The sequence below is a fragment of the Geotrypetes seraphini genome, chromosome 11 (genome assembly GCF_902459505.1).
Source record: "Geotrypetes seraphini chromosome 11, aGeoSer1.1, whole genome shotgun sequence".
Taxonomy (NCBI): domain Eukaryota; kingdom Metazoa; phylum Chordata; class Amphibia; order Gymnophiona; family Dermophiidae; genus Geotrypetes; species Geotrypetes seraphini.
In genome coordinates, this window is record NC_047094.1 from 115,629,702 (window position 1) to 115,642,942 (window position 13,241).

At 40.4% G+C, this 13,241-nt stretch overlaps 1 protein-coding gene across 5 annotated transcripts in view; it reads right to left on the reverse strand.

The window, feature by feature from the left end:
* The window catches only part of MYLK2 (myosin light chain kinase 2), a 275,761-nt gene that overhangs the window by 188,358 nt on the left and 74,162 nt on the right, over window positions 1-13,241 (reverse strand). For 4 of the 5 annotated variants that reach the window (XM_033963945.1, XM_033963942.1, XM_033963943.1 and 1 more), the window contains 2 exons: window positions 8,780-9,263; window positions 242-468 (listed from right to left, as the gene is read on the reverse strand). In XM_033963945.1, the coding sequence (XP_033819836.1) occupies window positions 242-468; window positions 8,780-9,263 (711 nt within the window). The remainder of the gene's footprint in view (window positions 1-241; window positions 469-8,779; window positions 9,264-13,241) is intronic. The other variant, XM_033963947.1, reaches the window with a different exon arrangement.

Genomic DNA, 13,241 nt, shown 5'->3' on the forward strand with positions numbered 1-13,241 from the left:
ACCCCTGATAAAACCAAAAAGCGTTATTAATCAAATACATATGCAAATAGAAAAGTCTAACTACTTTCTGAAGTGCAACAAAGATGTAATGATGTGTAACTCATTTCAGACAAGGAATTAAGTTTAAATATTAGTAGAACCTGCTTATAAATCAAGAGTTGATAGTAAAGGCAAGAATAAGGGGCTTTTGTTTCTTCCTATGCAAGCAAGACCTCCAAGCATTTTCTATAATCAATTTTACCTATAATTTGGAAAAAATCTCCTCCTTCAGCCCTCTCTAAGCCAAACTCAGCCAGGGCTGGATTATCCTGGTCACTTTTTGTAGGCTTGTCTATGCCACAGTCCTCTTTCATTCCAGATTCTCCAGAAAGGCAAGGCTCAGGGAGGTCCTCTTCCCCTCCTGCAGGATGACACTTTGGAAATTTCTGGGGATCTTCTGCTGCAGCAGCTACATCTTCCAGCTGCTGTCTGAAACATTAATAAAAGAAAATTAAAAATCAGATCCTGCCCTTCGTACCTCTGGAGGACATAAAACCATGAGTGGCAGCAAGACCCTACAGTACACTACAGCAAAGAAGGGTAGCAAAAGCTGGAAGCAAGAGCCTGCAGCAGACAGGAACAAAAGAGGGCAGCAAGGGCCTGCAGCAAAAAGGATCAAAGCAGAGTAGCATGTAGAAAACTGAAGCAAAGTAAAGTTGTAAAGGCATGCAGCAAACAGAAGCAAAGCAGAGTAGCATGGGCCTGCAAAAACCAGGAGCAAAGGAGGGCAGCGAGGTCCTGCAGCAAAAAGGCACTAAAGATAGCAGCAAGATCCTGCAGCAAACAAGAGCAAAGTAGAGCAGCAAGGGTCTGCAGCAAGAGCAAAGCAGATTAGCAATGGCCTGAAGAGAAAAGGAGCAAAAAAAAGAAGCAAGGGACTGAGCAAACAGGGAATAAAAGAGAGCAGCAAAAGTCTGCAGCAAACAGGAACAAAGGAGAGCAATAAAAGCTTGCGGCAAATAGAAACAAAGGGAGGAGGGGGTCAGCAAAGTCCTGCAGCAACCAGTTTTAAAGGAGGACAGCAAGGGCCTGAAGCAAACTTCCCTTTGACTCTAATTGTGGAATGAACAATGGAAACTTCAAGGGAAAGGCAACAAAGCTGAATTCAGAGGGATGAATAATTTTTCAAGGAGCAATGCTCGATTATGCAGAATAGCGGCACACCAGTTTCAGCTGATGCAACACTATGATAACATTTTGGCAAAAACAAAAACTTCAAACAGTGGCGTACCTAGCATATGTAACACCCGGGGCCCATCATTTTTTTGACACCCCCCCCCCCCCCCCCGGTGACAAGTCAAAAGTATGCGACGACAAAGGCGCAACGACAACCCAGCGTAGACAACTGAGCGCAAGGCGGAAGCGCGCCGAAGAAAAACAGTATTTTAAAGGGCTCCGACAGGGGGTGTGGGGTGGAACCCCCCACTTTACTTAACAGAGATCGCGCCGGCGTTGTGGGGGGTTTGGGGGGTTGTAACCACCCACATTATATTGAAAACCTCACTTTTTCTCTAAAAAAGAGGGAAAAAGTTAAGTTTCCTGTAAATGAGGGGGGTTACAACTCCCCAAAACGCCGGCGCGATCTCTATTAAGTAAAATGGGGGGGTTCCCCACCAACACCCCCATCGGAGCCCCTTAAAATACTGTTTTTCTTCAGCACGCTTCCGCCTTGCGCTCAGTTGTCTGCGCTTTTGACTATGAACCCCCCCCATCTATATGAAAAATATGATTTTTAGTAACAATCCACATATCGCACAAGAGTGTACCTAGGAAAAGGCAGCATCTTAAACACTGCAGTGAGCAATAGAACACCAACACATACATTGCAAACTAAACAAGCCAGATCCCGCCAGTCAATTTATCCTGCAGTCAATGCCAACTGAAAACTATGTTCTTTTCATACACACAGAACAGAGATACACCCTCGCCCAATATGGAATAATCACAAACTAAAAATAGAAATATGTAGACTAAAGTTAAACTGAACCGCTAAGAAACCAGACCCTGCATACAATGCAACACCACAAAAACGGTAACACATGTCTTCTAATACAGTGCAAAATATAAAGACAGTGGATGTAAATTTGAAAAAACTGATACATAACAATCACTACTTTACAAATTAACAAATAAAAATGAAACAAATAATGAGAAATAAAAAAATACAATTTTATTGGACTAATCCCCGTAAGCTCAGTCCCCATCCCCACAAACCACCTGATTCCATCCACACAAGCCTTGAATTGTTTTATATTGAACTTATTATATTAAAGTATAAAAAGAAACAATATTCTGTACAATTGTCAATTTATAAATCAGCGTCTTCTCCCCACTCTCTCTTCCCCATTTCCCTTCAGCGTCCTCAGCCCACTCTCTCTCCACTTTCCTTCAGCGCACGCACATAAAAACAAGCAAGTAATTTTATATCATTTTCATTCTATTCATTCATAGAAATTAAAGTCTAAATAATGCCAGTCACATAACAAAACATGATTTTACAAAAATAATTCCCTGCACAGTCAAGCCTGCAAGGATTACTAGATGTCTTTCAGCAGCTCCCCTCCCCCCCCCTTTACCTTTGTGGCCAAGTCAAAATAATCTACCAACAATAAAATTTTAAAAACACAAAGCACACTGTACGCAGAGAAAATGTTAATTATCATTTATATTCCGCGGGTTTTCAAAGAGGTCAAGGCAGATGACTTTATGCAATGTCACCTCAGTAACAACTATATAAAAATAGACAAATATACCCCCTCCCTTTTTACTAAACCGCGATAGTGGTTTTTAGCGCAGGGAGCTGTGCTGAATGCCCCACGCTGTTCTCAACGCTCATAGGCTCCCTGCGCTAAAAACCGCTATTGCGGTTTAGTAAAAGGGGACCATAGTGTAAAATATAGACAGCATATATAAATTCTCAAAACGGACACATTTTGATCACTAAATTGAAAATAAAATCATTTTTCCTACCTTTGGTAATTTCATCAGTCTCTGGTTGCACTTTATTCTTCTGACTGTGCATCCAATATTTCTTCCCTTCTTTCAGCCTCCTGTATGCTTCCTCTCCTCCAGACCTCATTCCCTCCCCAAACTTTTTCTTTGTTTCACCCTGCCCCCTTCTTTCTTTTTCTCTCTCTCCATACCCTCTTTCTTTCTGTATGTCTGTCTTTCTCTCTCTCTCCATGCCCCATTTCTTTCTTTGTTTCACCCTGCCCCCCTTCTTTCTTTCTCTCTCCTTGCCCTCTTTCATTCTGTATGTCTGTCTTTCTCTCTCTCTCTCTCTCTCCTTGCATCATTTTTCTTTGTTTCACCCAGCCCCCTTTCTTTCTTTCTGGCTCCCTGTCCCCCCCTTTCTTTCTTTCTCCCTGCCCTCTCCTCCCCCATGCCACCACCATTGGGAAAATGCTGCCACCACCGCTGGGGAATAGGCTGCCACTGCCGCCATCGGGAACAGGCCGGCGCCGGGTTCGCCCTGCTTTTCTTCCCCGCGGGGCCGACCAACTCTCGCCGCCCGACGTCAATTCTAACATCAGAGATGACGTTCTGGGCCAGCCAGGCAGCGATTGGCTGGCCCAGAACATCTTCTCCGACGTCAGAATTGATGTGGGCGACGAGAGTTGGAAGCTGCATCAGAGGGAAGCTTTGGGCAAGCAGCACTGCTTGCACAATTACAGTTCCCATTGCCTTTCTTACCCACGTTGCTTGCTTGTCTTACTTTCCGTCAATGGGGTGGGGTCCGCGTTGCTAATTGGGAGGACCTGCATTGCTGATCAATGCTGGAGGGGCCCATCACCGTTTAGAAAAACAATGTTGATGCCCTCCTTCATCGGGCCCCCCTGACCATTTTGGGCCCTAGGCACGTGCCTACTTGGCCTATTGGTTAATCCTGCCCTGGCTGGCAGGTGCTCCCTGTTCAGAAGAAAATTTCTATAAGCTTAACATCCCAAAGACTGAGGTTATGCCATTAAATGGCTTTCCATGTAGTGATATCATCACTCAACATAATCTAAAATATACTCCAAACAAAATAAAATATTTAGGTGTTTGCTTCAGCAACACCATTGAAGAAATACAGAGCAATAATGTAGATCACATCTTTCAAATAATCAAAGCAATTACTGAACAATGGTCCCCATTGAAACTTACCTGGTGGGGTTGCTTGGACTCTATTAAAATGGTGCTGGCACCAAAAATCACTTACATTTTTTCAATGCTTCTATTCTTACTTCCCCTCAAGACCTACGTAAAGATAGAATCTAAGTTGGCGCAGTTTCTGTTGTGACAGAGAGAGTCCTGTCATACTGGAAGAAACCCTGCAGTGCTCTAAAACTGTCCCTAAGCCTACCCCTAGAAGCAGGCAGGTTAGGGAAACTGCCCTGCAGAATTTATCCCCAGTGAAAGGTAACCTAAAAGGGACACGATTATACTTGCCCAGTTCTAATGCAGGGAATGCTAAAAGCAAAGAACTACAAGGACCAGCATGCACCAGGCATGTGATAGCAAAACCCACAAAGGGATTAGCTCCTGCAATCAGCTCTGCTGGGGGCAGGGTTAATGAGCAGGGAAGCTACCCAGGCTCATTAGCAAAGCACCAGAGAACCACAGGTGTTGTGAGGGGCAATCAACCCATGCTAGGGGAAAGGGTGTGTTCCCTAGGCCAAGGGAATCAGAAGTAGAGGCAGCCACAAGCTTACAGGATATCTGAATCCTTGGAGAAAAGCAGACCTGTGCTAGCCAGGATTCAGAGGACAGAAACCAGCATTCCCCACAGAAAGAAAGGAGTAAACATCAGGACTTAACTTCTAATCATTTTTCTGAAGGTAATGATGATTTTGATACATAAATGCCAGAAGAAATGCTTGCAAATGATGTTGAAATGGAACCTGAGGAGTCATGCTTGTTACAGAGCATGATTACAGAGTAAAGTTTGGGAAAAGTAAAAATGCTGTTTCTGATAAGGTGATGGTGCCTCACAAAACTAAGAATACCAGAAGAGTGAAGAATTACTGCTTCTAATGTAATTAAGAATAACAGAAGAGTTAAGAATCACTGCCTCTGAATTTGCATAATCACAGGAGAACTGTGGGAAACCTGTCCCAAGTAGTGCATGCAGGTTGCAGGTTCCAGGACTTGAAATTGAAAAGTTATTTTTGTGTTTTGCTTGAACTTTAGTAATGAATAAAGCATGGTGGGCTAACAGGCTGTTTAGCCACCAATAAGAGTTTTTGTTTGTATGTTTTTGAAATTGCACTATAATATAAGACCAGAAAATAAGTCATCTTAAAATTCACACTAAACACCTATACTGGACCTTTTTATTTTGATGCAGATACCCCTCTATCCCTCCATGCCTCATTCAACTGCTCGGCTGAGGCTTGGATGACCCAGGTTGGGGCCTGGGCTACTCTGGTCCAGGTCTTACCCGATCACACTATGGAATAATAAAGTCCCTCGCATAGCTCATGGAAGAGTAAATTTCCCTAGTATGTATGACTATAGCAAAGCCTTCCTAGCTAAACAAGGCTCCCAGTGGCTACTGGAACCCAATCAGCCGAACTCTCCCACTTGGCTGAAACTGGAACACAAATTGGTGGATAAAGACTACTTGCACTACATGGCTTTTATGCCTGCCACTAGTGATAAGGATGACAATGTTATTATTCAAGCGACTAGAACTGCCTTAATAGATATAGATAATATTGCAGACAGCAAATGGAACTCTACCATCATGACTCCTATATGGCATAATCCTCAAGTGAAAATACAGGGTCAACACACAGAATGGAAATCTTGGATTAAATCTGGTATTTGGTCCCTTACTCATTTATTTCATGATATTATTTCATGATAGTAAATTAACTGACTTTATAACACACATAGCTAAGTTAAATCTCCCCACTAATCAGTTCTTTCATTGGCTTCAATTGCAACATTGCCTCAAATCTTTTATGAATAGAGTCTCCCTCTCTAAGGACACCCCTTCAGCACTTCAATGGTATGAGCTATTTAGTCTGAACAAGGGTGAAGCCTCGTCTTGGTACAAGCTATTGAAAAAATCCAAATACACATCCCCTTCAGCTCTATATATTTGGTCCAGAGACATATCTTCTGCCCTCTCTGTGGCTGACTGGAAGGATGTCTGGATCAGTTCTTCTAGCTCCCTACAATTGGCTGTGTTTCTCTACCATAGAGCTTATTGGACAACGTACAAACTTTCTAAGGTTTCCTCGTCGGTCTCCAATTTATGTTGGTCATGCATTGAGAGTATAGGTACACTGGACCATATGCTGTTCCGTTGTAAACTACTGCAACCCTATTGGTCAGAAATCTGGACCACAATAGGTAAAATACTTCCCATTACAGATAACCTTTCATATTCTATGATTATATTTGAGGGAGCTGTTACCAGCTCAATTTTGGATAAATACACTGCTCGACTACTCAAATGTTTTTAACTGATTGCCTTACAAAAAGTATCACATTGGAAAGGTTTTTCCTCTCAAAATTAAAATGTATGGTGGAATACTGTTTGTCTTTATGCTAAATACAAAAAGGCAGCAGTGGAAATGATGAATACTATCTTATCTTTTAACAAAGTATGGTCTAAAGCAGGGGTCCCCAAAGTCCCTCCTTGAGGGCTGAATCTAGTCAGGTTTTCAGGATTTCCCCAATGAATATGCATGTGATCTTTGTGCATACACTGCTTTCAATGCATATTCATTGGGGAAATCCTAAAAGCCCGACTCGATTCGGCCCTCAAGGAGGGACTTTGGGGACCCCTGGTCTAAGTAGTTAAATTACTATAATGCTATACACAAATGAGTTTGGTTTTACCATACTTAATCTCATTTTGTAATATACCATACATAATAATTCTGTTCTGTAACATACCATTATGCATTCTCTCCTGTTGTTCCTGCAAGATGTTGTTACTCGTGTGTTTTATGTTCTTACCTTATTGTACTGTTTTATTTTTTTTAGATCTTTAAAAAAAATTATTGGAACAAAAAGGTAAGGTACAGAGAAGGCGATGATAATGATAAAAGGGATTGGATGACTTCCCTATGAGGAAAGGCTAAAGTGACTAGGTCTCTTCAGCTTGGAGAAGAGACAGCTCAGGGGGATATGATAGAGGTCTATAAAATGAGTGGAGTGGAAAGGGTAGATGTGAATTGCTTGCTCACTCTTTCCAAAAATACTAGGACTAGGAGGCACATGATGACGTTACTAAGTAGTAAATTTAAAACAAACTGGTGAAAATATTTCTTCACATAACATGTAATTAAACTCTGAAATCCGTTGGCGGAGAATATGGTGAAATCAGTTAGCTTAGTGGGGTTTAAAAAAGGTTTGGATAATTCCCTAATGCGAAGTCCATAGGCCATTATTCAGATGGCTTGGGGAAATCCACTGCTTATTCCTAGGATAAGCAGCATAAAATCTGTTTTACTACTTGGGATCTAGCTAGGTACTTGGTCCTGGGATGGTCACTGTTGGAAATAGGATACTGGGCTTGATGGACCTTTGGTCTATCCCTGTACCAGCATCCCATGACATTGCAATTTCTCAAAGTATTATCCTCTTAAGTCTCCAGACACATCTTTTCAAACATTTTATAGCCTATCTAAGCCCCACAAAGCTAGGAACTGCACTGCAGACATTCATGAAGCCCTGTAAAGAGCAGATCATCTGGATTAATAGTGGTACAAAAAGTATCAGCTTTACTCCTCATTGAGACATCTGTAGGTCACAGCAATCATGTGCTTCACTGGGCACTAACCTATGGGGGCCATAGGGTACGGGTCTTGAGATAGTGAGTTCTTTAGTCCCAATTGGTATCATGTTTAAAGCTTATTAATTTTCTGTAGCACATTCTAGGGGGAAGTGACCTTTAATCAGCACTTGATGAGTGTAGACAAAGTCAAACTTCCTTTATTTTGGCCTGGCAGGTTTCCCCTGCTTTTTTGAGCTTCATCTCAACTGGGATAATCCTCCATTGGGATCTGATGCTATCAAACTAAACTTCAGTCCCTGGTATAGATCTTCTTTTTCCTGGTTGGCCATGGCTTGGGATGCTGTAGAGGCAGTGTTCAAAACCCTTGGGAAGATATAAGAATAGCCTTACTGGGTCAGGCCACGGTCCATCAAGCCCAGTAGCCCCTTCTCACGGTGGCCAGTCCAGGTCACTAGTACCTGGCCAAAACCCAAGGAGTAATAATTGTTTAATAATAATACCTATGTCCTGGATTCAGGCTCTTGAAGAAGTCCTGGCATGTGGCTCCCAGCTGACTGACTGAAGTAAGCAGGAAGTATAAAATAGGAAAAAAAACCACTGTGGTTTTTTTTTCCTATTTTATACTTCCTGCTTACTTCAGTCAGTCAGCTGGGAGCCACATGCCAGGACTTCTTCAAGAGCCTGAATCCAGGACATAGGTATTATTATTAAACAATTATTACTCCTTGGGTTTTGGCCAGGTACTAGTGACCTGGACTGGCCACCGTGAGAAGGGGCTACTGGGCTTGATGGACCGTGGCCTGACCCAGTAAGGCTATTCTTATATCTTCCCAAGGGTTTTGAACACTGCCTCTACAGCATCCCAAGCCATGGCCAACCAGGAAAAAGAAGATCTATACCAGGGACTGAAGTTTAGTCCCTCAATGAAACATTGTACAGCACTGTCACCAAGCTGTTACATCAGCCCAACATCTGCATTTTTAGTACCAGTAGTGCATAAAGTACCTGTACATGACTTCAGAAGCCTTCTGAAGGTTTGCAATATTTTCAGCTCTTATCTCTTCCACCTTCTCATCTGCTTTTAATCTATTGACTTCTAGAGATTTTTCAGGTTGGAGGGGCCTTTGATCTTCTGCCTCTGGCACTGGACATTGTAGCCATAATACATGTTGACTGGTGCCACTTTCTGCCTCTAGGAATGGATTATATCCTTTGTGGGTTTCTGTCTCTGGTCCTCCAAGACTTCCATCAGTCTTTATGACACTGTTATTCTTTGCATCACCTGTAGCTAGAGTACAGGATTCTTCTACAGTCCTGCAAAGCTCCTGCTGGTTTGGGACTTTAACTATTCCTTTTGGGTCAGATTCTGGAGATTTTATAATACATTCTTCCCTTCCCACACCTTGAGAGCTTGAAATCTGATACCTGTCGACATGAACTGCTGGATGTATTGGATTCCTTTCCTGTTCCTCTGCCTTCAGTAGTTGTCCTACAAAACAAAGGATTGCACATTATGTAGAAAACTCTTTTAACAGTGTCAAGCACAGGCGCTGCTAAGGACAGGGATGTCAAGTGATGAGATTCAGTGACCAGGCAGCTGGAACATTTCCCATATGATGGGAAACTAGGGTAGCTGGCAGCATTGACTTTGGTAAGGAAAGGGTTAAGAGGTGATATGATTACCATCTAAAAATAGTGCAAAGGTCAATGTGTGCATCAGACAGGCTATCTTTTTCCTCAGTTTTCTTCATTGCACTTTAAAAGCATTTAACACCCAAGCACTACACAAAGGCCAGCCTTGGCATATTCTATGTTAATTTCGGGTCATATAAAAAAATATTTCACAGTGTTGCATATTTTATCAGTGTGATATCATGTTTTTTTATGTCAGATATATATATGTCATGTGTGGTACCATAAACTTTTGTTTACTGTTACCCAAGATTATTTTTTCTCTTGTTAATCCTTAGCCCTCTCATTTGGTCCAACAAGGGACAGTCTTCTGGCTAAAGCCTACTTGCTTATTTATTTATATCCCACCAATCAAAACTTGGGTACATCAGAAATAAAAAAGACAAATATTCAATAAAAAAACACAATAGCACATTATTTACTAAGATTAAAATCCCCCTAAAAACACATGCCTTAAATTTCTTCCTAAATGTTTGAATATCAAATTAATGTCACAAACTGGCAAGGAACTCCACAGCACCAGCATCATAACTGTGGAAGCACAAGACCAAAAATAGAGCTGAATGGACACCAAAAATAGTGCTGATTTGACACCAGTGATGGACTGACAGTGATGTGGGCAGCTGAGCAATAAGGGTCAGGACCCTTATTCACCTATTAAGTGATTAAACTAGATCAGTGTTTCCCAAATAAGTCCTGGAGTACCCCCTTGCCAATCATATTTTCAGGATATCCACAATGAATATGCATGAATTTGATTTTCATACACTGTTCCATTTTATGCAAATTTCTTTCATGCATATTTATTATGGATATCCTGAAAACTTGACTGGTTAGAGGTACTCCAGGAACTACTTTGGAAACACTGAACTAGATGAAAGCTAGGGGACAGCTGTTGTGGGCTATCAGGCACTGCCTTGTCCCAGTGGTCAGTCTGCCCCTGCTGGACACCATCACAGATGAAATTGTCAGTTTACTGAAATAAATACAGCAAATGTTAAGGTTGATGCAGGGAGAGATCTACACAAGGTTCAGTAACAACTGCCCCATGGAGTGCTTTTCCTAATGCTATTAATTTAAATTTGTTGTGTTGACACGCCAAAAGCCAAGAGAACATCATTAAAATTGGTATTATATGCTTTCTAACATTCACTAATAAATGAGCAGTAGCATTTTGTGTTATCTCTAATACTTTAGTTAACAAAGATGGTATGCCTACCAACTGTGAATTATAATAGGCTAAATGAGAAAGTAGTAAAGCTTGCAATATTAGATGAAGAGCATTAGGTTCCTACACCTACACAGGCAAGTACCACAAATGGCAACAGGACAGACACGAGCAGCAGATAAGTAAACACAGCAGTCGTGGAGTAGTAAAGCTTTCAATATTAGATGAAGATCATTAGGTTCCCAAATATCCTTAAGTAAACACAGCAGTCGTGGAGTAGTAAAGCTTTCAATATTAGATGAAGATCATTAGGTTCCCAAATATCCTTAAGTCAACATAACAACTGTAGCATACTAAACATGACTGCCATTACATGCCACATATGCATAAAGCGTAATAATGGAATCTGCATTGAAAATCAATATTAAGAAGGCTAAAAACTCCTCTACTTTATATGCAATAGTTAAATCCTTAACAACAAAGAAAAAAGAAATGAACAAATCCAATCTCACACCATCAGCACAAGCCCTCGCCACTTACTTTGTCGACAAAGTACAGAAAATTAGAGACACTTTTCCGCTTATCTCTACTCCTAGCCACTCTGCAGATTATGTGGATTCTAATACTTCAACTAATCTGTCCTATTCAAAATGCTCTCGTTTCACCCTTCCTAGTTGGAGGAAATTCAAAGATGTATTAATTTGCTTAATATAAAAGGGACTAGCACAGAGGTTATCCCTCCTTTCCTTTTAAAACAATTTTTTTCCATTTTCGGCCCTTACATCAAAGACTTGGTTAATTCCAGTTTATCATCAGGATCTTCTCTGCCCAAGACTTGGAAACAATTGATTATTTATCCAATCATTAAGAATCAAAATATTAGCACTCAGGACATGTCAAATTACCACCCCATAGCAAACATATCATTTATGGCAAAACTTACCGAAAAATAGTTTTTCATTAAATCTCCGAATTCGTTGAGAAAACAAATATACTTCATCCTAACCAAACTAGTTTTCGTCATTACCATTCTACAGAACTTTCTTTCTTAGGACTTACTACTAAAATACTTTATCATCTTGATCATCACCAGTCAGTACTGCTTATTTCCTTAGATCTCTCCTCTGCTTTTGATACCATTGATCATAGCCTGCTAGTAATACGACTTCATGAAATCGGTTTATCTGACCAGGTCATGGACTGGTTCGTTTCCTATTTTACTGACAGATCATCTAAGGTCATTTTTAATGGCACATCGTCTGAACCTTTTACCACCAAACACGGAATACCACAAGGTTTCATTTTGTCACCGTTGCTCTTTAACATCTTTATGTCGCCCCTTCTGACGGTGGGCCAATCTATTGGCTTCACCACGTTTGCTTACGTCGATGATGTGCAATTAATCCATCCCATCAACCTTAACAATATAGAGGAGGTTGCATCCATTAACCATAAATTAGGAAAATTAAATCATGGTTAGACTCAAACAAACTGTCTCTTAACATAAACAAATTGAAACTTATGATTTTTCCTTTTAAAGAAGGAATAACACTTCAGGCCCCCCTGAAGTTCGAATCGCTCCCCATCAAAATCGGCCCTACTCTAAAACTGTTAGGAGTTACTTTCGACAGAGTAAATTTTCTTATCATACTCACATTAGCACGGTTGTTCAGAAATACTTCTATCAACTTAGGATGATACATTCCCTTGCAAAGTTACTAGAACCAGCCTCTTTGAACACATTGATCCACTCTCTAGTAATTTATTGCATAGACTACTGTAATGCCCTGTACAAAGGCATTACAAAAAAGAAAATTAGACAGCTTCAGATTGTACAAAACAGATCATTTGTGGCGCAAAGAAATACGATCACGTTTCACCTCTTCTAATCAGTGCACATTGGTTACCAGTTGAACATAGAAGTAGTTACAAAATCTTACTACTTTTTAACATTTACAACAATATTAAATAATCAACCAGAGTTCGTTAACAGACTTTTAATTCCTCATAATACTTTAAAATCGCTTCGTTCAATGTCTCAAAATCTTCTCATCATACCTTCTTTAAAATTGATCAAGACATTGCGTTCCAATAATTTTGTTGTCATTGCCCCACTCTCTGAAATTCGCTGCCTAATTATTTGCGCAATGAATCCGAAATAAAACAATTCAAAGCAAAATTTAAAACATTCTTGTTCCAGGACAACAACTATCCTCTTAAGAACAAAAAACTTAAAATCATTACTTCTTACCCTAACCCACAGTGTCTTCCTTTTTTGTTTCACTTTTCTTTTACGATTGTAGTTCTTCCCTCTTTTCCTATTGTTTGAAGTTGGTCTATATGTCTTAAGTGTTTCAAACTTTATCTAGTATCCCGATTTTTAATATGTTTTTATGTACATTTTATATTGTACACCACTTAGACATCTGATTAAGCGGTTAAAAATTTTTTTTTGATAAAACTTGAATATATAAAACCCAGAATATGTAATGAAAAATCCTGAAAAAGAAACAATACATAAAACTGTATCACATCTTCCACCTTAGAAAAATCAAAGGAACCATGAGAAAACAACATGATGTTATCTGCATAGATTCTCTACATCAG